The 27,635-nt window shown below is 39.9% G+C and overlaps 1 protein-coding gene and 1 long non-coding RNA gene across 3 annotated transcripts in view; both read right to left on the bottom strand.

Moving 5' to 3' along the window:
- PLPPR4 (phospholipid phosphatase related 4) overlaps positions 1 to 12,236 on the bottom strand; it is a 31,157-nt gene extending 18,921 nt beyond the window's left edge. Inside the window, exon 1 of one of the 2 annotated variants that reach the window (XM_040073608.2) lies at positions 12,141 to 12,236. In XM_040073608.2, coding sequence (XP_039929542.1) covers positions 12,141 to 12,218 — 78 coding nt within the window. In that variant the 5' untranslated portion in view covers positions 12,219 to 12,236. Of the gene's footprint in view, positions 1 to 10,109; positions 10,409 to 12,140 lie in introns of those variants that run through there. The other variant, XM_040073609.2, reaches the window with a different exon arrangement.
- Positions 12,237 to 23,234: 10,998 nt separating this feature from the next.
- Positions 23,235 to 25,070, bottom strand: LOC120756863 (uncharacterized). The gene is made up of 3 exons (XR_005702256.2): positions 24,938 to 25,070; positions 24,569 to 24,679; positions 23,235 to 23,467 (listed from the first exon to the last, which is right to left on the bottom strand). It is a non-coding gene; the product is annotated as an uncharacterized LOC120756863 (long non-coding RNA).
- Positions 25,071 to 27,635: the final 2,565 nt, after the last annotated feature.

The following is a 27,635-nucleotide window of genomic DNA, read 5'->3' as shown; positions in this document are numbered from 1 at the left end:
ATCATTACAGAAATAAGGCCAGGCATCTACGAAGTTTGCTTCAGAAAATAGTGTGCATATGTGTGTATATATATATATATATGTGTGTATAACCCAAACACATCCATATTTGCACTCACATACTACACCATACATACATATTATGCACAGCATATGACATATACAGTATGTAATACATATTATGTGAATATGTAATATATAACTGTTATATAATCTGACAGAAATATGCATGGAATAACTACACACAATACCACTAAATTAAGTCTTGCTTCTTGCCCATCACAGGAAGAAGTCCAGTTCTTTAGCAGGATACATTATATAATACATATTACATATATATACACACACATATAAAATATAATACATATAAACCTCACTTCATGCTGGATGCAGCCTGATTGACCATAATGCCAGCATGCATGGGCTAGACTGTTTCCAGTCATTACACAGATGTTCAGGATGAAATAGGACTTCCCTGAACTCTTCATACTCACAGAATAATTTAGATTGCTGTGGAACTGGGTGCCCTTCTGTCAACACCTGCCTGCACAGAGACCCTGGTGATTGGGGTAAGGGGCCTCTGGACCCAAGAGCTGCCACAGCGTACCCTGTCCTGGTGTGCAGGGAGCTTGCACCGACTCTGTACTGCTCTTGCTAGGACAGTGAAATTCTGCATAGCATTTGAGCTCTCAACTTCCCTTCTGCACTACATTTAACTCTTGAAACATTTGCAACGTCTTTTGTTATTAACTATTTGAAAACCACACTTAATGACTTAGTCAGAGCCCACGTCCCATTGTGCAAATCACCTTACAACGGGACACAAACTTATTCCAGTGGGCTAAATGGTCAAAACAAGCAGATGCCTATTGTCCCTTCTTTTGAGAAATTATGCCCTTTTATCAAGTTGTCCCCAAGGGCTAATTTCCCAGAATGGAAACACAGAGCAGGCCCACTCATGGAACACCTTGCATTCAGAGTTACGTCTTCAGTATTTTTCCATTTCTCCAACATCAGGATGGGAAAGTCTACTTGAACAATAGCTTATGCATCAACCACAGGGTAAACTCTACTTGGATCACAAAATTTTTATGCAGGCAACTGCCTTAAATGGCAGTGTTCAGCTATCAAAACCAGGCAATATTTTTAGTGGTATTTTATTGTGGAACACTAAAATAAAAGGCAGTGAATAACATTTTTTTAAAACTACTGTATGTAAGCTGTAACTCATTAATGAAAAAATCAAGGAATTTTAGGAATTTCATTTTAGTATTTTATGACTTCAGTACAGGACTCCCATGTTATTTCTGTCTGTAATTACCCATTCTGCTAAAGAAAAGATATAATTCTAAAGGATTATGAATCTCTGACATAACTGCTTACAATACTAATGAACAGGTCTGTAGTCAATTTGCTACATACAGTATGTCAGATCCCAAAGGACATTTTTCTTCCCATCTTTTTAAAAATACAAATATAAAATTCTAACATTTCTAAAAAGGAAAAGGCAAATGTTTCTAAAGTCTTCTAAACAGTATAACTGGCTATTTAATATATGAATATTTATGGAGTGCTCTGCTTAAGGCAGCAACATTTCTGTAATTATAGACTTTGGCGCCCAACACCTTGAAAATGTCAAATATAATTAGGTGGTAGAATGTGTATTGTTTTAATTACAAAATGGAATAGGAATTTTCCTGTGCCTAATTAGAATAATAAAATCCCCAACGTCAATTCTTGACTAATCCTGACTATTGGTCTTTATATTCTCACTTCCTTGGATGGATAATGGAGAAAGATGGCTGTTTAGCTTTTAATTTAGACCAGTAAATTTAAAGTTTGACCCAAGTGGTCAAACCCTGTTTGGCTTAGAGTCTTAAAGTCAGAAGGTCAATCAGCATAGCTACTGAAAAAGTTTGATTTGTGGTCTATTTATTTTTGAAAAAGAGATTTTTTTTGGTCTTTTTCCTCCTTGCTATTTTCTTAAACTGTAAGTTAAAAACCTTCCACAAAATTTTGCTATTAATAAAAATTAACATTATTAATACTTTAAAAGCTTTTGCTGTATTGAGTGAAGAATAGTCCAAATATCAGAAAAGATGTTTTCTGTTTCCAAGAGTTCAACAAGGATGCAAATACCCAGAGATGTTGTAAAGAGAAAACCTGCTGTGTTACATAGCGTAGGACAAACCAAAGCAGCATTCAGCAGCACAACAACTTCTCTGAACTGATGGGGCAGGTAACAAATCTTTCTTCTGGCCACCTTCCTGTTCTTCTGGCCAGGACAGCTATTACAATAGGTCACACAGGACTGAAAGAAGAGGTGGCTGAGAGAAGAGTTCAGAGGTGAGGGATAAGAGTTCTCAATCTCTCTTCTGTGGGACATACTATGATTGCTCTGGGAGTCATTTTGGAGTGCTTCTGGTTTACTTGTGAGGATTAAGATTGTTGAGGATGCACAGTGCAAGCACAATTTGCTACAGGTCATAGGATACAGCCTATGCATGGAAGCCTGCCCAAAACTCAGAAGTTGGTTACTGCTTAACCTCTGTGCCCAAAATTGCTTGGGCACCCCCAAGAACATGGAAATGTTTCTGTTAAAACTTGCCTAAGATTAGTTTTCCATTACTTTGAATGTATGAAGGAAGGAACCCGTAGAGCTGTAGCCCACTAAACACAATATCATCACTCCTACTAACATGCTACAGGTTTTGTACTGAGTTTACAAGGACTCAGGACTGAGGCTCATCCAACAGACTTTGTCCTTAAACCTTAGAAATCAGGCTATGGCTAATTTGTTTTACTTTCATATCTTTCTATGGTACATCTCTGCATGATTTTTGTATTTATATCCAGCAATAACAAGTAGTTGTTTAGTATAAAATGAGCTGTAGTGTAGCGCATCCCAAATCCTTTCTCAGGAGCAGTATAATGTTGAAGGGGATTCTTCACTTTAGGAACTACTTTGCTTCATTTTTGTATTTGCTAATGCACTTTTACATCTTCCTCTCTCTTGGTCTGTCTTTTCACATTACATCCCAATTTACTATGTGTGGCATGGTTCACATATGATGGATTCTTGTTTTTGATCTGTTACCCATCAGTTTTGCCAGCTGCAGTTCTGCATTTCTTCATCTGACCACTGGGTCAGTTGTTTATAACCTTGAGGTCCCCAGTACCAGTACATGGCCCCATCTCCTACCCTACACCTAAAACTCCACCACACTGCAATCTCTGTAATGCAGGAATACAGGTCCGGTGTGACAGCAGCAGTCTTGCAAATGGGTCAGTGGAAGGTCAAGACTTAGTAGAGACATCTTCTCAGAGTGGACAGAACCTGCAAATCCCTGTCTTCTATAAATTCTCTAAAATTGTACACTGCTAGTTATACCTTGTACTCCTATTCATCCTCATATTCATCACCACTTAAAGAAGCAAAAAGTCCCTATTTATCTTCAGGAAAATAACATCTTAAAATTCATGGGCTTCGTGAGAATTCAGCCATGGAATGTCACATACTCAGGTGTCTGAACCTGTTCTGCAAGTTGCAGTTATGTGACTTTTGCTTTGCAACATTGTATTGTCTGGGTGTTCTCCCTTACCATGAACTCATACCCAGATCCCGTCGTGATGTTGCCTGTATAAAAGGTGGGCAGAAAAGAGAGAAGCAGCATGGATGTAGCTTTCAGAGAAAGTCAAGACATGATTTGCCAGATGCAGACTAAAGATGGTATGACTAGCCCAGCTCTTGAAAGAAAGGATTATGGGATACCTGATACAGTGTTTGGATATTTTATATTTTGTAAATAATTTTTAGACTTGGATGGCTAGGAACTTCTTGAATTCTTAGGTTGTTCTGCAACCCTTCCACAGAAAGCAAAGGATTCCTGAGTAAGGAAGCTTCCTCCTGATGTTTCTCTTGTTTTCTGGGAATTGGGAATCTTTGTAAGCAATCAAGTAAATAAACAGGATTGTCTCAAAGAGATAGCAAATGAATGCCATTGGTTTCACAACACACACAAAAAAATATGTATCAGCCAAGTCCTTGAGAGAAGGATGGTCTAATTAATAACTATGCTTAGTTCCCATGACAAGATTTTATTAAATTTATCATAAATGCAGATCCTTGTGCCAAGGAATTCATGGTCTAAATGACAAGGCACACCAGATGGATGAGACAAGAAAAAGGGCTGTAGTGGGTTGGAGGAGACAAGGCGTTCCTTAGGCAAATACTGACAGCAACTGCAGCTTTCAACCACCCTGGTTGTCCTGTTGTACTTTGCTGTGAGATTCACAATGGACAGGAGGAGAGAATGGAAAGAGGATAGATTTCTCTTATTCTGACAGGGGTCAATACTGAGGTCATTACTGTGATTGAACACCTTCCAGAATAGGTCAGTATTAAGAAATGGCACCAGAATATGGCTGATGAATTCTGCCATTTTCTCGTTTTTGAGAACCCATGACTGTGAAGAGAGACTACTAAGCATGGGATGCCTATAGAGCAGGGGACTAGCTTAACAGAAAAGCAAGATTTTTAGATTTAATTTATGTTCTAAACTTAATTCTTAAATGTCTCAGGCTTATTAAAAAAGGCATTCAGTCTTTTCAGAAATTTAAGGCTTCTATCTGTATGCAAGAAAACAAAAGCCTTCTTTTTGCTTTTCTGCCTAACTTGAGTTTCTGTTGCTCCTTGTCCCTTTTCTGGATGCAGGTTTCATCTGGCCTGAAGCTATAAGGAGTTAGTCTTTTCTCTACAGTACTTGTGCCTCACCATTGTCTAACTTTTGTGGAAATAATGTACAGATACATGATACTACGGTCTTTCTTCTCCTAGACTTAATGCTATTTGTTTTAATTTCAACCTAAAGCTGAATTTCAAATCCCAGATGTCTCTGAAATCTATTATAATTACCATTTTGGAAAATTAAGTTATCTGTATTTCCAGCACTGGTTTCAGAATTTAACTTAATAGTTTTGTGACTGCCAATTACAGTCTAGCTTTGGAAATACAACAGCTAGTTTTATGCAACTCTTCAAATGTCTTATCTTTTGCCAGATCTTAATAGAAAGTCTCAGTATGTGTAAGACCAAAACTAGAGCTGATATATCAGTGATACAATTCCTATTTCTTTCAGAAATCTCAGTCATGCTAAATGCACAGTAACCCTAAAAGTGCTTTTTTCTTTTTTGTTTTTTAAAAATATATGCGAAGCAGCAATTACACAGGGAGAAACCAACAAAATAAAAATTGTTTTAAAAATATTTTTTTGGAGAGGAGTAATCTATAAATACTTTACAAATTTTCTATGTTATATATTTTATATATATTAAATATATGTGTTTAAAGTAAATTCTCAGCCAGAAATTTAAAACACAAAACCACCAGTAATAAATTTTTCAGTGTGACTTCAAACATAATTGACAACTCCTTATCTTAATTATTATTGTTTGATTACACCAATTATAATTACAATCAATTAATTACTGATTGTTATAATCAGTTAATAACTACATACAATGAGATTTAGGATATTACATGTACTGTTGATTTCAAAATTTATTTTATGCTCCTGCTGCAATGTTATGGTAAATTAAGAACAGCAGCACTTTAACAAAAGGCAGTTGTTTTCAGGTCAGTGTCAACAAATTTCAGCTAGAAGTTTCTTCAAAAACCTCATCTCTTAGGGACAAAGCTGCCAGTCCCTACACAATGCTACAATTTGTTGTACTCTCTAATGCTGATTTCCATACCTACAAAAAAAATTTAATCCTGTAGGTGCCAACCCTTCTCCAGTGGCTTTCTCCCATGCTGTTCAGCCACTTCTGAACTCCCTACAAACTGAACTTTCAAGTGACAGGATCATCAGACAAGATACCGTATTTGTAATAGCTCAGCTCCTGTGCATGTTAAGGTTCCACAATATGCTGGTTTTTATTAACTTTGGCTCCAAAGTAATAGATTTTTAACCACTATAAATGAAGATCACAGATGGTAGGATTATAAATTTTTAGAAGAGGTAGTAATTTGGAAAAATTTATCTCCATTAATTTCTAACATATTCAGGCCTTCTTTTACTACTGGAAATATTAGGTCAAGAGGATGTTGCTGTACTGAGAAGGAAGCAGGGCCTTCTTTCACTGAGAACGTCTCAAACTCCACAAGTGCCAAGCACATAGCCAAAACCAGAAGGGACATTTAGCTCATGGCATTTGCATTTGTTTTCCAAAGACAGCCTTGGCACAGGTGTGACACCTCTCTTTTCATTCCCCATTTATGGCCATCTCCTGCTAAAAGCTGGTACTGTTTAGGCTGTACAGCTCTTCCATAAGCACAGAAGTGACAGGGAGGATGCAACATTGTTGACTTGGCCAATGAATTATACAGCTGCTCTGAGTGTATAGCAGTCTCCTCAGGTCTCAGATAGCCTCCTAATATTTTGGGGATATTGGTCTGTAATGCAGCTTTATAAACACATCTGACATCTATCCTCTGAGAGCCAGCCGCATGGTTAGGTCAGCTCAATGAGCAGAGAGCTCAGTGTATTTCTCCTTCTCCTCTCACACGTGGTTGACTCTTTTGAGAGAAAAAGTCGTGTTTGGAAAATATTATGCTACTTTGACAGTAGCAAAAGGATAATTTCATTTTCTGCCATTGGTGATCTTTGTTGGGGGCAGCCCCCAGTTAATTTAAGTATAACAGAAAGCCAAACTAGAGAGGAATATGACTACACCGTGCCTCTAAGGCACAGCATTACAGTTTAATTCTTAACATTAGAGCCAAACATCCTGTTCTTAGGAAGAAAGATTTATTCCTACAGCCTATTCTCTTTCTTATTCTAATCACTGAACTCCCTTGATTTTTTTTTTTTTTTTTTTTTTTTATTTTTTTTTTTTTGCAGTCACACCTATACATTACTTGCAGGTCATTGTAATTTAAATATTGTGGGTCATGCATGGCTGAACAGCTGAAAAGCATTCCAGATGTGACTGAGAAGTGCTACCGAGTATGAAATGATGTTTCAAGCCCAGCTCACTCAGCGCATGTTAGAAACAAAAGGAAGTAAAGCATCTGTTACTGAGACACAGTGGCCGTTCTCTGCACGCACTTATTTCAGTGGGGTCTCATGACCTCCTGAGTTCTGCAGCCTGGAGTTCTACAATAACAGATCTTTGTGCTTTCTGATGGTGAGAATTCCAACTCCTTTGGGGAACAAGGAAAATAAGTGGTCCTCTACTACTGGAAGAAATGTTTCCAAACTGATTAAGACCTGGCTGAGCTCTGGAAAATGTATAAAAAGCTGCGGTATCCATATTAATTCATAACACAGAGCCTAGAAGACAACCTAAGGAAGAACACAGAGCCTAGAAGACAACCTAAGGAAGAAAAATTAACTGCACAAGGGACAGTGTCTAAAATGTCTCCAATTTTAATCCCTGGAAGTTACACAACCAGCAGATGAAGGCTCTGCTACAGCAACACAATTTAGCTGGAGAATAAATGCATCAATTCATGCAGATTGACAACACCTTGACCTTTTGCATTCCCACATATTAGGCACTGGATGAAGCAGTAATGCCACTGAAGTCAAAAGCAAAATTTATGCAACTTCTATGAGAACAGGATTTAAACCAGGAGTTTTTTAAATGGGAGAGCATGAGTAAAGACAGTCTATTTCCTTCACCGAGAGAAATCTGTCTGTCCTGACTCCAAAGTGTGACCACTCTGCCAGGAATGGAAACTATGTAACTCTGGAAGTTTTCCAGATTGATATTAAAATTCAAGACATCAATATTTCTTCTCTAAGTGAATATAGTAATGATATACTCTAAATATGCTGAAAACAAAGTCAGTTAGCAAAACACAAAACTTACTCCAGGAATACTCATTTTCAAGATCTCCCAGAGGTATGTAGACTTTTTACCATGAAAAGCAATTCCCACTAGGCCAGAGGGACTATGAATTTTCATGGAAAGCTTTGTCTTTCTCAGCTATGCAAATGAAATTCAGATAATCCATACAGTCAGTCTACAGAACCCTAAAATGCCTTAAGCATAATTAGGAATAAAAGAGGCCTAACTGCCTGATGGTGATGATTACCATGTCCTTCAGGTAAGTGTGCACAAGGCAATCTAAAATTATTCAGCTCTCGGGAGTGTGTGCTAATCAGAGGATCTGCTAAGCAGAACTATTGCCAGTCTTTTAAAATAACCTCTAAAACATTCTTACGAGACACAGGGTAAGTCATCAAGTTACTTTATTTTATGAATCATGAAACTTGAAAGTATGTAATTGAAAATGTGTTGAGATTTACTTCATAACGTTTATTTGCCTCTAATGCTTTTAGAGAATGACCCATCCACATTTTTCAGAAGCTGTCTCTTCATTTTCTTTCCATTTCCCTGTCTTTCAAAGCTCTAGCCTCATTCTCCTTTTGTTTTTCCTGTGTAAATGAAGAACAGCTCTAATGATCTTAAGAGGACCATGTTAGTTTTATGTTTTAACTCTTTTGTTGGAAACACCTGCCAGTTTGAATTATCCATCAGTTCATAGAATATGTCCTGAGTTGGAAGGGACCCACAGGGACCAATGAAAACCAACTCCTGGCCCTGAACATGACCATCTCCAAGAGTCACACCAGGTGCCTGACACCGCTGTCCCAACACTTGAGCCCTTTCAGGCTTGTTGTTGTGACCACTTCCCTGGGGAGCCCATTCCAGTGCTCAGCCGCTCTCTGGGTGAAGAATCTTTGAGCAATATCCACCCTAAACCTCCTCCGACACAATTTCCTGCCATTCCCTTTGGGTCCTGTTGCTTGTCACCAGAGAGGAGTTGCTGGCCCTCATTGTTTCCCTTGTGAGGAAGCTACAGACAGCTATGAGGTCTCAGTCTTCTTTTCTCCAGGGTGGTTGGCCTGCCAGCATTCCATGTAATCATATTTTTAGCTAAGCCTGAAAGTCACTGCCGCTAAACACACTTGTTTACTGGAGTTAATCTCACTCATAACACATTCTTTCAACTTAACAGTTGACTAACGCCTGTGTCAGAACTGTTTTTGTGTGATGCTGTTTCTAAGGCTCTGCATGCCTGCATTATATTGGCCAGTTACATGTATTATTTCACTAATTTCACTCTTTAAAATATATTTCACTTGTATAACATGAATACATCCCTTTCCTACCATATTGAAAAAAAATTAACTTTTAACTCAACATCTTTTTTTCCAAGTCTATACTTTTGTCTAGCATTCAAGGGAAAAAAAAAACCCCACATTTTTAGAAATGTATTTTCTTAACAATGTGCTTTTCCTTGGGCCTAGACCTTCTAAATAGGTCTTGCTGGAAAGCAGATGTCAGCAAGCCCTATTTCTCTTGTTTGAAGGTGGAAACTTAATGGGCTGTAGAGTTTTTTTTTGTTGCAATTCAGAGTGGGAAGACACTGTCTGCTATGAACAGGAGAAGGAAAATAACAGTGGATGAGTGCCAAAAGAAAAGAAATATAAAAGAATCAACAGCATTCAAAGACAAGAGGTTGAAAGCCTGTTTCTTACCATCCATTTATGAAAGTAAAAGCTTTAAAATTCAAAAGCGCTGTTTAAAGTAGGTAAGTTTTGGGCTTAAGTAGTTGGCTGTTGTTGGATTGCATTAGGACCTTACCTCCTGCTTACAAAGGAAATCCTTATTACATGGTAATGCCTATCAACCACACTGGATGACTCCTCTGTCCCTTACACTTGCAAACTTCTCATTGCAATTAAATGGTCTCTGAATAAATCCCTCTTTATGGAGTACAACTTAATCTGGTTCTGTTCGAGCCAATCACAACAGAAGATTTTAAGTCGTCATGTCCTTTCCCTGATGCTGCTGAAGTGCTGGCATTTGCTGTGCTCCAAAGCTTTAGAAAGGCATTCTCGTTAGTCTGATTAGAACTAGTGCGCATGTGTGCCAGCGTGAGTGGGCGTTCACAGCGAGCACAAACTACATGCTCCTTTCAAGTATCACATGAATTGTTGCCACCCTTTCACCCAAGTGATTTGAGTACTCAACGGAAAAGTGAGAAATGGTTTCAAATCCTCCTGCTATGTAATGGGACAGGGCTGATAACTCACCAGAAAGTTTCCTAATCAATCTTTAGGTTCAGGTGTACTGCAGTCCATTTTTTCTCTTGATGTTGCTTTTACTTTTCAGTTCAAGAGGGGCTGTAAGTTTGCAGTTCAATAATTAGAAATGACTCTTGGTGGGGAAGGGCTCACACAGGCTCCTCACAGCTCCTGTGACTGAATAACATAGAAGTCTTAAAAGTTCATTCGAAGATGTTTCTGTTTTTTGAGGACTTTGACTCCATCAGAGGAACTGGGTGTTGAAAAGATCTCCACCTGTTTTTAAATGAAGCTTGAAATGACTTGCTGAGGGCTTACCAGTCCAGATATGAGTGGAGAGCTCACCTGCCTCATGTGGGAACTGTAAGCAGAGCTCAGTGCAGGTTCTTCACGGCTCACAGAATCCTTTACCCTATTCCTTATACCAGCTGCAGCGAGCTTCTGGGGAAAGTATACGTGTGCAATCAGTTTTACATTTAGCAACTCTTAAGAGCAGCCAGGCACACACTTTGTGCTGTTGCTCTGCATCTCATCCCATCTTGCTGCAGGCCAAAGCACAGCCCACCTAACAACACAAGTTCTGTTGTGACTTGCAGGACCTCTACACCATTTCCAGCATTAGAGTCCTCCTCAGGCTGAGGTACAGCAATCTCCCTTCCTGTCTGGATTCCCAAAGCAGCAAAGAGGGCACAGAGAGTAAAGAAGCCCCTTACCTTTTCCTATGCAAAGCTAATATAAGATATATGGCATAGCAAGTGCCTTCCATCAAAGAGCTTCTCTTGAGCAGGCCTAATCACATTGATAGGATGAGCCTGATGCCTCCATATAACCAGTCTCGGTTAAGCTTTCCAGTTGGTGCAGCTTGGTGTTAGGTGCTGACCATATCCAGATACTTACAGAACAGAAACACTCCACTGTTACTTAAAATTCCTTCTGAACCCAGCTCCCTTCCCCCTTCTGGAGAACCTCCAAAGCCCTTCAAAAGCATCTGAGAGAAAATATATTTTGTTTTGTATTTCAGCCTACACTTACATTTTCATATTTTTATCCATTAAGTATTATACATTATTTTATGCTTTTGAGTGCCAGGTATAGTTAACTTACACTGTATTTTACCATTAAGTTCTTCATGCTATTTTCACAATCTGTTTCCTACCTAAGTTAGGTACCCCAAAGTGCCTCAGGCTCTCTTCCCCGTGAGTAGGGTCACATGAAACACTTTACTCAACCTATAAAACATTTTCACCTTCCTCTTTCTGCTGTGCCATTAAACAAATCCACATCACATCGGTTTCTTTACCTTAAACTGTGTCTACTCATGATCTTCCACAAGTACCTAAGTGGCTGTACTTTCCAGAGAGGCTAAGTGCCTCCAAGTGACACATCAAGCAGCCAGTGTCTCTGCAACTCCACCTGCTACCAGCTGAGCAGCCATAGCAGGTTTTGCCCTAGAAGATGTGCCGAAAACCTCATTCTGTTTTCAAACAGACATTTTTAGCTATGATAGAGGAAACACATACTTCAGGGGTCAGCAAAAAACAAAAAACAAAACAAAAAAACCCCCACAACCCAAACCCCCCCGCCAGAGATTACCTATTTGAGCACATTTCTATTTTTCTAAATATTCCCTTACGAACGTGATTTTTTATTCTATCAAAGCGAGCAGCGTTTGCCTGGGAAGCCAGCCCTTCTTGAAACATGTCTTCCTCCCGAGAGGTTCCTGTGCACATAGCCCGATTTAGTTGAGCAATCCTTTCATGTTCAGAGTAATTCTTAGAAATAATTCCTGCTTCAAAAGGCTCGAAAGATGAGATTAATTCATGCCTGCTCCTTATCGGGACCTTCGATGCTGATTTCGGCGAGGCAAACCATCACGTAAGGGTTGTGCAGCAGAAGGTGCGGGAAGCGCACCGAGGCGAGCTCGCTCTCCGCGGGTGCACCGCGTCGCCCGAGAATCGGATGGGATCGGATGGGATCGGCTCCGCTCCCCGCGCCCGCCGCCAGCCCCCGGCCAGCCCGCTCGGCGTGGCGGCCACTCACCTCCACGAAGTAGAAGCAGGGCAGGAGGGTGACGCTGTCCTTGGTCACTTTGCCCTTTGGCCGCTCCTTGGCGGACATGCTGGCGGGGCTGCGGGCGGCGGCCCCGCGGCCAAGCGCTGCCCCGGCCGCTCGCCGCCCCCGCCCGCCCGGCGCGGGTCCCTCCGCGGGTCCCCTCCGCCCTCCGCCCGCCGCCGCCGCCGCGCCGAGCGCTGCGCCGAGCGCGGGGCTGACGTCAGGAGCTGCTCGGCGGGCGGGGGTCCCGGCAAAATTAACCCCTTCGCGCCGGGCCCGCAGGGAGCGGGGGGCGGCCGAGCCCCGGGCGGTGCGCGCACACGCGGGGATGCTTTGGCCGCGGCAGATCTGTACGTGCGCGTGCGGGTTTGAGAGACCCGGACGGCGTCCCTGCGGGCATCGGGCTGTTCGGGATGCTCCTTGAGGAGTCTTTATCTTGTTCCTGGGAATTTTTTTTTCCTGTAACAGAGTAGTAGAACGTTCCAAGGAATAGCATTCCTATACAACCAACGTTCTCTTCTTGCAGGTGTACTCCTTTTGAAATCAAGATGCTAATGGCAGCTCACCTCAGTCTTGGTGCCAGTCAGGGGGAGTAGCGTGACTGGGACTGAGCCAAACTGAGCTCTTCAACCCCATGTGCAATACTGAGGCATGTGATTTCTCTGGTCTATGAAGTATCTGGTGCGGTTCCTGCTAGAGTCTTGAAGAGAACAGAATTAACCTGAGCAATTGTTTCCATGGTGAAATGTGCTAAGATCCTATTTATGGATCAAAGTTTGCAGCCTTTTCTCAGTCAAGCTCCTGTTGATGTCAATGAGATAAGGCCTGCAGGAATTCTCTGTGAAAGATAGCGGTTTCATTCTTTGCAGCACATTAATAAGGTCTGCAAAAGTTGTCTTGTGCCTATTAGCTTGTTCTTGCATTGTGTTGTTCAGCTTTAATGTACAAGGAGAGAAGTGTGACTCAAGCAGTTGTTTATTTCCTGTCTTTCTCCTTTTAGGGGAAAATGGGAAAATACCTGCTGTTCTTGTTCAGATGGTTGCTAGTATTTTGGCTGCTATGGCAGTGGAGGTGAAGATTCTCATCAGCCCCTTTTCTTTCCTAGCTGTTCTCTTTTAATTTATCCAGAGTGGATATGCCAATCCATGCTCTGCACTGAGTAGACAAGCTTTATGAGAGGGTAAAATCAGAAATGTACTTCATGCCTGCAGGCAGGTGTGGAAGGTAAATCTGTAGTCTGACTCCAAATCATTGAAAAAGACTTTTGAGAGCTGCAACACACGTTGCCATACCAACACATATTCTTGTCTTAACCCTGTTAGGAAAGATTTACAGGGTTTCTGCTGGCTCAGGAATCAGGACAATTGTTGGCAGCCTTGTAAAAGGCACGTCAGGGGCCTCCAGGTAGTGGAGGTAGCCAGGAGGGTTATTCGGAACAGAGGAGCTCTGAGCAGAGGAGATTTGTGCCTGTCTATCAGCACTAAATTCCAGGAAATTACTCTGAGTAGCGTGGGGATGTCCAGTGGTTCATATCCATCAGTACAAGTCTAGCCTTTAAATAAAAAAAGTCTCTTTTTGTTAACTTTGCTGGTGGATTATCCCAAGGAAAACAGCAAGAATTGAATAGCTGTTGTAAGATTTTGTTCTTGCCAAATATGTAACTATTACTGGGGAGAGTAGGTAATGAGTGTTAACACCTAAATTGCATTTATTGCATCAGCCTTGATTGTTCTGAAATCACGAATCTGTCTTGAAAATAATCAGCACACTCTAATAAAAATTATTCAAGAGTACTTTTTCTGCCTGTTTCACGCACAATTGCTTCATTCTGGGAGAGTTAAGGGGATCAGGTATTTCTCAGGCGAAATGAACAACCCCCCCCCCCCCCCCCCCCCCCCCCCCCCCCCCAGTGTGATGTAACTTTAGAAACTGGAAAAATTCCTCCTATAAATTATCATTGGACTGCCTAAAGGCCCATTAGGAGTGCATTTATGATAGATACAGTGAAGCAAAAGGTAGTAGCCAGCCTCTATTCTACAAACTCACTATAAAGATGTGTCTGGTGGGAGGGATACCATGCAAGCTGTGTGACTGCTGTAAGGGCAGGAAGAGTTGTGCTAATTCTCTGTGTTTGTTTCTGATAGAGCTAGGAGAGGGTTATATATGAGTTAACTGAAGGTGAACTAGTTACTTTCTGTCAGTGACAGACATTGCCACAGAATCACAGAACATGTTGAGTTGGAAGGGATCCACAAGTATCATGAAGACCAAGTCCTAGCCCTGCAAAGGACCATCTCCAAGAGTCACACCATGTGCCTGAGAGCATTGTCCAAGTGCTTCTTGAACTCTGTCAGGCTTGGGGCTGTGACCACTTCCATGGGCCAGTCAAATGCTGGGAAGGAAGATGAGCCTTCCTCCTGGTATACACAGTGACCTAGTTCTAGCCTTCACCTTTAACAGACCCTTGACTAACAGTCCTTTGACTAGTTACCCTGTAGGGTTCTGAGTTCACCTGCTTCTCCACTACACTGGAGGTTCAAGACTCCCAAAAGTCTTGAGACTGTAGTGTCTCTGAAAATAATTAGTCTATCTCTTGCTCATTCACTCGAATACTAAGTAGCCTGTCTACTTCTTCCTGTAGTTCCTTCACCTGGTGACACAGCTCCTCACCCTCAGCGCACCTTCTGCAAAAGGCTGTTCATCATCCCCAGCCTCACAAAGAGGCATCAGGCACTCCTGAAAACCTGTGACCTGGAGAGCTGCATCTGCTGTCAGCACGCTCTGGCATGGCTGGCTCGGTGACTCTCGCAGCTCATGGGATTCTAGTCAAACAGAGGAGAAGAAAGCTCATCAGTGCCCGTGTCCCAGCGTGGGGCAGGTCTGTCCCACACTAGTCTAAAGGTGACATTGATGGGCAAGGATGGACATGTCTAGGGTGCATTTCCCACCCCTCTCCTAGGCTTTAACGTAGGTCCTCACTTGAGACTCAGCTTGAACAGCCACTTTCTCAGGAATAAGTAACCAAGGTACAGATAAGGTGCCACTTCACCATTTCAGCCTTGATGTGCTGCCAGGAATGGATTCCTAGCTGCCAGTAGGGTTGGCAGTAAATTTACTAATAAATTGATACTAAATTAAACTCATTTCCCCAAGTCTAGTCTGTGTTGCCCAAGACAGTAACTACTGAGTCATTTCTCCCTGTTCTTGTCTTGATCCATGAGCCTTTTGTTATATTTTCTGTCCCTCTCAAGCTGAGGAGGGGAGTGATAGAGAGGCTTGGGTAGACACCTGGTGTTTGTCTAGGGGCAGTCCACCACAAGGAGTGTCTCATCCATACGATCTCCTAAAGGAAATCGTGTTGGTGGTAACTAATTCAGAAACACCTCCTGTCCATTTCAGTCACGATAGTCTTACAAGAGAGTGTGGTGATGTGAGACTTACGAATGCATCTGTGTTGGATAGTCACATGTACAGGATCTGCACTACTCCTGACAGCTTTTCTACCCACCCTCAAGCAAACTCAGAGACGTGTCATGGAACATTCAGCATAAAGCATAAAATTGTTTGTTTATGCTTTGCTTCAGCAAAACCAATCAAGATCATAAAAAAAAATTTAAAGGAGTTGGAGAACTAAAATATGAAATTCATAGATGTGGACTATAGGCCTCTTCTGACTCATCTAGAATGAGTTCTTAGGAGTGATTTATTACTCCATCGCAAACAAAAAGAAAACCAGGCAGCCAGTGGGTGCCCCTGGTGACTGCAAATTGATTTTTTAGAGCTCAGTTTGACCCAAGACCTTGGCCCCCTAAAGAAGCATTATTGGTGAAACTTCTTGAGGGGAAGAAAGCACCTTTCTCTGTGCTTGTTAGGCAGGCAGTAGCTGCCACCGTTATTAGAAACATGATTTGAAATTCTTTTCCAGTACAATCTAGTGTGTTGGCAAAATTGCACTGCATTAAATGGGACTGCAGGCCATTGTCTCTTTGTCCAGGTGCTCTCTTCCCCCTGCAGCAAAGTCTGCCTTTGCTTACCAGGCTTTGGTAAGTGCTGGACACAGGCAATGGCTGTGGTTTCATTGCTTCCATGGCAACAGAAAGCTCACTGCAGAAGCAGGGACCAGTGCTGTATCACTGAATAAACCCACTTGCAAAAGCAGTATGAAATAATATGACAGAGATTTGGAGGAGCTGGTGAGTTTATGGCTGTGCAGATTACCTGGTCAGAGTGGCTCTGGGGGTTTGTAGCAAGCAGAAGTTTGGCCAGAGGCTGCAGCAGCAGCAGTTGCAGTTACCATTGCTTAGTAGCCTGTTTTCTTCTGGTCAGCACACAATTTCCCTGCAGAAAGGCCACTTCTGGGGCTGTGTGCATGGATCAGGGTTAAATCAAATTGTATAGATAGGTATTTTTGTTTGTTTGGTTGGTTGGTTTGCCCACTGAATGCAGAAGAGATGATATGAACTCAGCATATTAAAACAGTAATCCTCTCTTGAGATGGAGTGGCATATGGGAGCTGGGCTTTGGTGTGTGGAACTGACAGATGTTTTTTGTTCTGCTTTGCTTGCCATATCAGAATTCAAAAATACAGCAGTGTGTGTTTGTATATATATTCTTCTTTTCCCCCAACACCCCCAATCCCTCAGGAAAATCTGTTTTGGGAAATTTTCTGTGTGTATTGGTTATTCCATAGGTAAATCTGCCCTGAGCAGGTGAGGGGATGTTGCTTGTTTTAGTCATTCATTTAAAAAATTGTTCTGGTCATAAGATGGATAAATTTTTATGAATATCTTATGAACATGCTTTCTAATCTTTGGTGCAACTACCTCAGTATAGTCTATTATTTGGAGGAAAGAAACTTCTGGCTCCCAGGACAAAGCTCATGTCAGATGGCATGGCAGCATCTTTTCCAGCATCTAAACAAGGTACCTTGCGTATGAACCTGATAAATGCTATGAAGTGGAAAAATTACAGGATATAGCAAAGTTGGATAGCAGAATTGTATCAAGGGCATCCCCTTAATTATCAACATTTTCATTAGCTTTCTTCAAGTGCCGGATTTTTTTTTCCTTGCTTTTGCATGTTATGGCAAAATTTTCCTCTTTGACCCATCTTGTAAATCCCATGTTGGCAGCACATAGCACTCTTGGATAGATGGCATGTGACAGCACTGGGAGGTTCATAATGGAACAAGTTCAAAACACACAAAAGAGGTGCACAGTGCAGATGGCAGAGTTAAATTCTGCTTTGAAGTTGTAATTGCAACAAGCAATTGTTTCTCTGCTATGCCTAATAATCTCCTGTTGTTATAAAGCTCTGTCTTCTAATGTCTTTTCCTTGGCTGCTAGATATAGGTCACAGCTTTAAAGCAGCAGATGACTCTGAATGATTCCTGGTTTTCCTGCTGCCATTTACACAGTAGTGTCTGGTTTGAAAAATGAATTTTGCATATTTTGCATGAGTCATGCTAGGATCATTTTTCTGAATCTGTGGCTTTAAATACTATTTATGAGCACATCTACATAGTATTTTACAGACTTCCATGCCGGTGTTTTCTGGCCTTAGGCAAGTTATGGGTTGCGAGCCATGTGCGTGCAGAAGCGTAATGCTGGGCTGTGCTTTGTATGAACTGCTTCCACTTAAGTCAGATTTAGCAACAGGCTGAGTGGTTATGTGGTCTTTTAGAGAAGCTGCCTTGTGGCTGGCTGATGTCAAGTCTGTGTTCGCTATGGACTGTGCCCAGTGTGTGTTTGTTTTTATGCTGATAATGCTAGATTCTTCATTACCTGCACACATCTATATTTAAGATCTTAGTTGCAGGCATGAAGGCGTGAAAATGTCAGAATGTGAAAATCCCAGCCCATTTCTGGAATATCAATGCCTCTTTAAAGCAACTTCACATATATATCAATAAAAAACAAATCTGGATTATTGTGCAATGACCTATCACAAATACTTTGCTTGAATCTGGGCAAGTTATCACCAGCTAATTAGATATCAGCCATTTGGTGCATGAGCTCAGGCAGGAGAGGCTGAGTAAGAAACTACAATCATGCAGTCAACAGTAGAATGCATTTGTCTAAATGGAAATGCTGGAGTCCCAGCAGAAATTCTCTTTGCCCTGCAGTCTATATGAAATACCATGTCTGACAAGGGCTGGTATACCTGACTGACATTTTCAGGACTACAATAGGCTGTTGGTATTTATCAGTCCATCCCTTTCTAACCACTGCACATATTTGCTTCTTACCATAGTTTTGCCATATCCAAGACTCTGATGTGATGGTTTTTTCAGCTTAAATAGATGCCTTCTCAAAATAGAGAATTTTTACGAAAAATGCATGTTTCAAATTCTTTGAGAAAGGCAAACTGCACGCACGACTTTGAGAAGGAAATTTAGCAAGTGAATTGTAAAAAAACAAGATAGTCTTATTCATAGGAGGTAGCAGAAAAATATCTAAAGTGCTAAAACTTGTATTTTTCAGAGTGTTCTTAGATGCTCCAAATTCAAAAGAGACAAAAATATTTTATTTTTAAAATACTGAAGTCCAGTATTAACTTCCATATGAGCACATCAATTATTTTTGAAGTCTGTAATCATAGTGTTGTTTGTTGTCAAGGACACAAATGAGGTAGACTCACAACTGAAGAAAACTCCTGTCTCACACTATTAAGTAGTAATTTTCACTGTTAGTTTGTAAAACTGAGGCATAAAAATATACCCTATGTGTACATACGCACAACAATATGGGGTTTTGTGTTTATGAGGTCTTAAAGCAGTGTGACAATTGAGTGAAATCATGTCAGCTAAAAATGACTGCAATTCCATGCAATTCCCCAATAACACTCAATGTATATCAGGATTAATGGTTATACTGTATAGCACCAGAAAACTCTGACTGAACTAACAGAAAGGAGAAAACCATGAAATACTTATTTTATGACTTGTATTACATTCTCCTTGAAAAAAATCAACATCATCAGGTAGCAGGAAAACTCATTGTCAGTAAATGCAGAAATAGCACGATGCTAGAATCAGTCTGTCATCTTGTTAGAATAAAAGTGAATAAAAACCTGATCTATGAATAAGTTGAGTAGAAATACCTGGATTATAAAAAATAGTTGAATATTCCCAGAGACAGTGTTCTTTATAAAATTAGCACTTGGGCAAAAATATAAGAGGTTATACAATAGTTTTGTACCTTGGTTCTATAATGTGAGAGTGAAGAGCTGTCAGGTGGCTTTCAGTCCCTTTGCGATCATGTTTAGAAGGCTGTTAAAATCAACCATTGCTGAATTAAGTGTGGAAAAGTCTGTTAGAACGGAATGTAGATGTGAACAGCCAACAGGTGTTCACCCTAGAAGTATTTTGCTGAAGTTAAGGGTACAAAGCCTGAACAGAGTTGTAATGGTAACTGTAATAATAAGATATCTATCAAGTAAGGGAGTGATTCTTCTGGTGCAGTTCTTCATCTCTCCTGACTGGAATATCTTAAACACCTTCAAACCATTATGAGTTCTTACTGAGTTTTAAGGGTTGTAACTATTGCAGAAAAAAATGAAGATGATTTTGCAACAGTGCAAGCAGAAGTGGAGATTGTGTAAGCTTGAGCTGTGTGCAGGTCATGGCATAGTGTGGCAGTAAGTTTTTGTTTTGTGTAGCTGCTTCAGTAAACACAAACAGTAGGATAAAAAGGAATGGGGAAGAACAGGGAACTAGACATATCTGATGGCTTAATGAGTGCTTTTAGCTTCAAGTTCTTCTATTCAGCACCTGGCTTTCCCTGGGTGGTTGCTCCTGAATTTGACACATTCTAGAAAAAAAAAAGTGGTATAAAATCTTGGGAAATTAGGGCTCAAAAAAGTTACCTAAGATAAACCAAAGTAGCTCAACTGTACTTTGACTTTGTTGCCTGAACAACAGCCTGTGGAAGCATTCAGGAACTCCAAATATTATAGTAAGCATTCCTCCTGCAGGCCTCTGCCTTGCAGACTGGCTGGTGGAGAATTCTCCTGCTGGCCTTATATTTCTGCAGTGTGTCCCTCAGCATAGTGAAATGCCTCCAAAGGGAGAACTGACATCTTTATGGTTTCTGTTATATCAGTGGAAGAAACCCCCAAATGAGGGACTAAAGCTTTGTTCATATAACTTAAGAGAAATTAGTTTTTATCATTGATTTTGTTGATGTATAGAGGGGAGAAGCTGTGTAGCCCAAAATCAGCAAAATTCAGCTGCCATTTTCAGGGAGTTCCACCCTGAGGGGACGCTTTATGAATTAGATGGTGAGATCTACAAAAGAGGGGAAGCTCATTTTGAATGCTATGGGAGTAAAGGACTTTTATGGGCAGACAAACAGCTGTCAGTTAACTGAGGAGCAAGGAGCTGTGCATTGCCTGAGGCAACAGATCATTGCAATTTAAGGGAGTTCTTAGTGATTTGCTTTGGTAGAACCTGGATTGAGCTAAAAGAGTAAATTCATCCAAACATTCGTAAATCCATGAAAACTAAGGCATTATTTCTTGGAGATATTACTTTAAAAGGCCCACTCCATTTTACATACTAGGATTTCAAACTGTAGCTTAATTAGAGACCAGAAATTCATTAAGATCCATTTGTGGACAAAGGGATGTCACTCTGACCAGTTTTCAGCAGTACCCCTTAATTGCACTGAAATATAATTATTGATAGCTTTAATCCAACTTAAATTAAAAAAACAAAAACAAAAACAAAACCAAAAACAAACTGTTGAATTTTCAAAGAAGCAAAACCTTACAAAAATATTATTAATCCCAAATTAACTCAAACACACAATAGTGTAGTTTTATTCATCTTTCCCAGGAGTTCATTTTTGTTGATTGAAGGATTTATTTGTTTAGGAGTTTAAATGTCTTTGATAACAAATTATCAATGTAAGTACTTATTTGGTAGAATGTAATTTTCATGTGTTTTTCATTACTATTATTTTCCTTCCTGCTCTGGTAGAATGCTTTCTGGATACAAATTCTAGTGATAAATAGGGAACTGTGACCAATAACAAATTACATGTCTAAACCCAAGGAAAATAAATGAAAGAGGTGTTATTTTCATAACTGCTTAATACTTGATTTTAGTGTTCTTTGAATGGGCTCATCTGTCTCTCTAAAGGCAATAATTTATTTCAACTTTTTTTTTCTACATTTTTACTGCTTTGGTAGCAGAAAAGTTTACGATTTTGATGTAAAATTCTATATTTAATTGATAATAATTAAATAAAAATGTGGGAATAGTTCCTTTCATTCATGTTGGAATTTAGTTCAGGGAATCTGATCTGCTGTAAAAGGTCCTAATGTTATAAATTTCACTATAGTAGAAGTAGGGCAAGTAATCAGCAAAACTTTCCTGTTTATGTGCATGCAACTTGATGAATATGCAGATGAACCCTGTCACCATCTTTGGTACCAGAGGAAAATTGTTTATGACTCCTGGATATCATCAGCTAGTTTATTTATAGCACAAAAGCAAAATGAAATGAAGGCCCCTAAAATCTAAATTAAACAGGTTTAAATGCTACATTTTAAATCTCTCTGGTGTCAAGATTGTGATCATTATTAAGAGGATGGAAAGTATTAACATTTTCCCGGGACTTAACGTACATCCCTTCATCTGTTGGATTGGTGGCTGGAGTAATAAGTATTGATTTAGATACTTAAATCTAAATAGATGTGAGGTTTGGAGATTTGATGTGAGGTTTGGAGATCTGGTGTGAAGTTCCAGAAGCAGGTATTACTGCCCATAATATGGATTACCTATTTCAGTAATTCAGTACTTGCCACACATTTTTGTATGTTCGCATTTTATTTTATGCTCTCTAGATGCTTGTGCATCTCTTGTTCATATCTTTTTCACATATTTTCCTTGCCATTTCACCATCCCAATTCTATCACTCAGTTTTCTATAAACCTTTTCTTTTCTTTTAGTCTACCTCAATGTCTTGTTTGCTCCCTCCTCTACAGTTTCTTACTTTTCTTGCCTCCTTCCCATCCTCCCTTCCTTGTAGTTTTCTGTCACCCAGCTCTTCCAGTCTCCCATTTTATTGCTTTGACCCTCTTCTGTTTACCTTTGGCATATCTGTTTCCAAACTCCCTGCACCTTTCTCCATGGTGCTCCAATTCTTTGTTTTTCCATATCGTGCTGTCTTCTGTGTACGGCCAGACAACCAGCTCTGCATCGGGCAGTGGTTATTTGAGACAGAAAGCAGAAACCAGGAGGGAGACTGAGCCTGGAAGTGAAGAGTAGTATGACACCCTTCTCTTTACTTGGGCCCATGCCCCGTGCCTACCATACCCCTCGGAATATTTCCTGTACCCAGGTCACGGCTGTCCAGTGGCACCATCCCCTGTTCACCGGCAGAAGTGATGCAGAGGAGCTGTCCAAGGTATGGCTGGCAGTCCTGTCTGTCTTGCGTGTTTTCTCCTGTCCTTCTGTCTCTTTGTCCTTCAGCATTTTACCACGGAGCTTTTCAAGATAGTAACTGAAGATGTAGCCAGGAAGCCTCTCTTTCTCTCATCCTAGTAACTCCACTGCTGTCTGTGGGGCAGTATCTGTTATCTGTGACCAGCTAATAGAATCCAGGATAGCAATCTCAAGGTGCTGGGGTCAGTAGGATGTTGCAGTGCGGGCAGCTCAAACACCACTTTAGCTGGGTAACATAAGGAACACAGTGGAAAGCTGTATCTCTTATTGCAAAGTCTGGCAGAAGAAACATGCGCTTTATGCATGGAGATGGAATTCCAAACAGATCAGCAGTGTCCTGCTTCCTTAATCCCTTGCCTAGTTAGATTTCTCAGATATGCAGATATGTTGTTCTACATCAAATTCATACCATCCAGTGTGACTGTTTTTAAGTGCTGGGAAAATGCATTTAAAACGTGCTTCTGTGCATTGTTATCGATACTGTGAACTGTCACCTGTGGACACTTTTCTGGTCTGTTGACTCAACTTTTCCTTTAGAACATATGTAATGGATATCTGGTGTATCAAAGATGTGGTGAGAGAAGTTGAGAAGTACAGGGATAAACCTTCACCTCTCCTTGTTCAAAACAATTTTTTGTTTTCATGGGCATTCTCAATTAGGTAATCTCAATTCTTACCTGGAATATTTTCATCATCTGTTTGACAAAGTAACACCTATACACAGAGGATTAGGGAAAGTTTGTCTGTTTTTCAGTTTGCTTAATTTGTACATTTGAGATTCCTTGTGTGTATTTAGTTTGTTCCTCAAGAGGTTCAGCTTCCTCCTTCTTTATGTGACTCTTTCCAGGAGTGATATTCCCAAAACCTAGAAAAATAGGATTATAAACTCACCTTCTAAAAAGCAAAATGATGGCATTGGCCATCATGTGGCCAATGTTGGCCACAGAATATAAAAAAAGTTGTTGTTTCTGTCATTAACTTTTTCAACACTTTTTTTTTTTTTGTCTCTTATAAGCTCTCTGTGCTGAAGTTTACGCCTTTGTAAAATGGATATAATGTCCTTTGCAGTGTTGGGAGATGGTATGAGTGTTATGTAAACCATAATTAACTCAGTACAGTGAGGCCATTAGAAGAAAGTCTGTTGTTTTTATTGTGAGTTACTGTAACTCTAAAGATACTCGGGTGCAATTTTTAACAGCATTGACTGAGTCCTCTTTAAAAGGAGCTATGGGACTCCTCTACTCTCCCTAGAATTTTTAGGATCAGGTGTGGTAACAACAGGTTCAGCCTCTCCTCTGTCTAATCTCTTCCAGTCACACTGTCACTGAATGACAACACAGCAATTCTTAGCTCCTTCTGTGTCTGCAGAAGAATTTCCAAATAATATACAAAGTCTTTCTAGGAAACAGTGAACCTGAGGTAGTGACTTCTAATGGGTATTTTCCATGGCTAGTGTCTTTTTTAATGACACAATGGGATGATTTTTCATGTAGAAATTTCAAAAAACAAGGGATAGGGTTTGTTATTACTAGCACCATTCTATGAATTACCTCATAGATTTTTCCCTTTAAACGTAACACATGAATTGTTACATACATATAATACTCTTATCATATTTTACTACACGTAAATTCTCAAGTACTTTTTTCCTCAATATAGTCTGAATCTCTAAGGAGTCTTATAAAATGTGAAATAGGAAAGGCACGAAATAAGGGTTGGCAAAGCAATGCTGAGGTTTTTTTATATGCATCAGCTGTTTTTCTAGTTTTTTTAATGAAAATATGGTGAACCAGCAGCGTTAGCAGTGTAATGATCAAATGTCCTGGATACCACTTTGGAGTAAGATCATCTTTTTAATTTTGGAAAACTGTTGAATATGGGAGAAATGGAAGCTGATTCTTAATTGGTGGTATAAAAAATTATTCTAGTCACTTGTGATTTATAAATACTATTCCTAAAAACATACCTCTGGCATGTGAGAAGTTTGACAGGTTAAGTGTAGTATTCTTCTGTGGGTTTTTACTTCAGGAGTTGTGTGGACTCTAGGGATAGGAGAAAGGACAATCCCCACAAGGCTCTGTAGATAAAAGTTGCATTGATTTAAAGCTCACTCTTGCTACCACAAGTTCTATAGAGAATAGGTTACTTCATAGTAAAAAGGAGAAGAGAGAGCATTTTTCTGAGTTGTTTGCTGTTAGTTAATTCATCCCAAGAAAGAAGAATTTCAACAAGATACAGAGGAGAGAGATGCAGATTACACCTTATATAATGGGACATGCATTAATATTGCATTTAATGCAAAAATTAAAAGGAAGTTTTTATAGTTGTTTCTCACCTTTGACCTTTTTCCGCCTCTTGAACCTGCTCAGTCCTGGGAGTGAAATGCTACTTTAAGTGCTATTTTTATCTGGAATGGATTTTACAGTAATCAGTATGTCAGGACAACATCATTTCCTTCAAGAGTTTCTCTGTTGTTGAAAAATTTTTGAAAACCAAAAGCAGTCGCTTTTAGTTTACCCTCACTTCCAGTCTCAAGTGCTTAATCTTGGATGGAAGAATCCTGCTGAGTTCTTTGCTTCAGTGAATCCTCACCTGCAATTAAATGCTGCAGATGTCATTAGTTACTCACTTATACTTGATAACATCTACACCTTCAAAGGATATTGACCTGCCCCCTGTGTTGTGCTGTTTGCCTTCTGCTGGTTTGTGAGAGAGCTGTTTATGAGAATTGGGCCTAAGCAACTTGTTCTGTACAAGTGCAGCCAGGGTGTGTGTGGAAATCTTGGTTATTGCTCAGTTCAGATGGCAGAAGTTTCACTGGAATGCTCAAAGGAAACCTTTACATCTTCAGTTAGTAATTCTGCCCTCAAAATTTTCAGGCAATTACGCTCTGTTTAATGCCTGGGATACTAATGGTATTTAGTAAAACAGCCACAGTTCCTTCAAAATGCGGTGCTTAGTAAAGGATGGTGCCGAGCAAGAACAAATACAAATGTGTGCTTGGTTCCTTCATGTTTTCTTAGGAGTAAAGGAAATAATTTTGTGAAAATGGTTAATGTCAAGTACCCCATATTTCAATGCAAGTAAGCCACCTCCTGCCTATTTTAACATGATCACTTTTTAGATTAGTACTGTATTACACTTAAAAGGAAAAAATCTGGAGGTAATTGGAGGTAAAGTCTTCAGTCAGACTGTATTTTAAAGTATTTCATGAGGAACCGCGCTCCTTTGTCTTTCTAAAGAAACAGCTTACTGAAATGATTCTGTGGTCTTTTTCTAGGCTGAAAAAAAAGGGTAAATGCAAGATAAAAAGTTAAATCATACATCCATAAAGTTCACATTTATTTGATATACATACAGGGCAGTTTTGTCTAGAATTACCTGAGATTTTTTTAAAGATAAAGATTTTTTTTTGACTGTTCCTTTTTGAAATTCGGATTCAGCTTTCAAAGCATTAAATTTTGCTATAACAGTATTGATATTTCTTTCCCCACTGGTATTGCTTACATCACTTCAGTATCATATAATGTTGGATCGTTACTATAAAACATATCTTTTTAAGAAAGAAAGATTCAAGAATAGCCAGGAGAAAATTATTCTGTCTCTCTTCTTGAATGAAGGGAAATGTCAGCACAGATCAGACTACATATGCAAAATGTATGTATTTTTTCCTCCTGTTTTCTCTTAATCAAGTCTGATTATGAAGGGAAACTAATAAAATAATGGACAACTAGAAATTGCTGGACTATCTTGGTTCAGAATGCTTTGATTATTATGAAATTAATTAGTTATGTCATCAGGAGAGAACAGCTGCATTCTGAACCAGAAAACAGCCTGATTCTGCCTTCATTTTTATTTTAAGCCAGGGAAAATAGAATCTTTCAAAATCTTTCTGGCAGGAACTACTCAAAACAGCCACCTTTGTGAGAAAAACCACTAGAACCAAATATTGCTTCAGTGTTTCAGAGCAGCTCCTTTAATTTCCAGTAGGATTTGGGAACATAGTCTAGTGCTTTGTTATGTCTCTCCAGACTACACATTACAGAAAGAAAAGGTTACCAGTTCAGCAAATTTATAGTGCTCCACTGAGTAAAGGAGCTGACTAAGTATGGTTGTGTACAGAAGAACATTTGGAACAGTTTTTAAGAACAAAATACTCGTTCCCTTACAATGTGCGTTTTAGGTATTTATTTACTGTATAGTTTAGGTCATATTAATTGTAAAATTTGAAATAGACAAAGGACCGTATAAGGTCACATGTCTCCGAATGTCCTGTGTACTTGCCCCAAACATGAGATCTGGGAAAACTGGGACAGTTGCTCTGAAGATGCAGCATAAAACGGAATATTTACTTTGAAATATATAAAGTCATCTTCATCTTCCTCTGTCAGGGTTTTCCCCCTCCTGCTTAAAAAGGAAAGACTATCTTGGCACCTGTAATGCAAAATTCTCAGGGATATGTGCTGTGATGAAACTACATAAAGTCTCCTGGAGAATAATGGCATTTTATTATTTGTACAAAGCCTAATAATGCTGGAAAGAAAACTGGTCATTATGGAGTGTTGGATGGTCAACTGATATTTTTTTAATGCTATTAGCCCAGCAGTGCAGTGATCTGTGTTAACTGAGAAAGCTGTAATAAGCTGTTTAATGGTAAAGCTATATTAAACATCTTTCACAGAAAAAAAGAGGGATAATTTTGCTACCTCCCCAGTGAGATGGGTACTGCTAAGTTCTTGGATGTCTCATGACCACTGTTCTGTTCTTCCATTCTTTGTACAACACTACTCTACCTTAGTGCTCTATTTTTCCATGTCACAGGGAGGCCACAGCTGTCTGGGCCAGATATTTGGGCACAGATTAATTCTACCCAGGTTTAGGTACTCATTGCCTGTAGGAGAAGGGAGTACAGGTGACCTCCTCCCTGATAAGTAACAGCTGTGTTAATTATCCCATTCAGCCTTGCCCCTGAAGAGTCACAGCTGTATCCAGTAAAGATGAGTGTGATCAAAAGGAGTGGGTTAGCTGGTGAA

This window comes from Hirundo rustica, chromosome 9 (genome assembly GCF_015227805.2).
Source record: "Hirundo rustica isolate bHirRus1 chromosome 9, bHirRus1.pri.v3, whole genome shotgun sequence".
NCBI lineage: Eukaryota > Metazoa > Chordata > Aves > Passeriformes > Hirundinidae > Hirundo > Hirundo rustica.
This window is presented reverse-complemented; position numbering and strand designations above follow the sequence as displayed.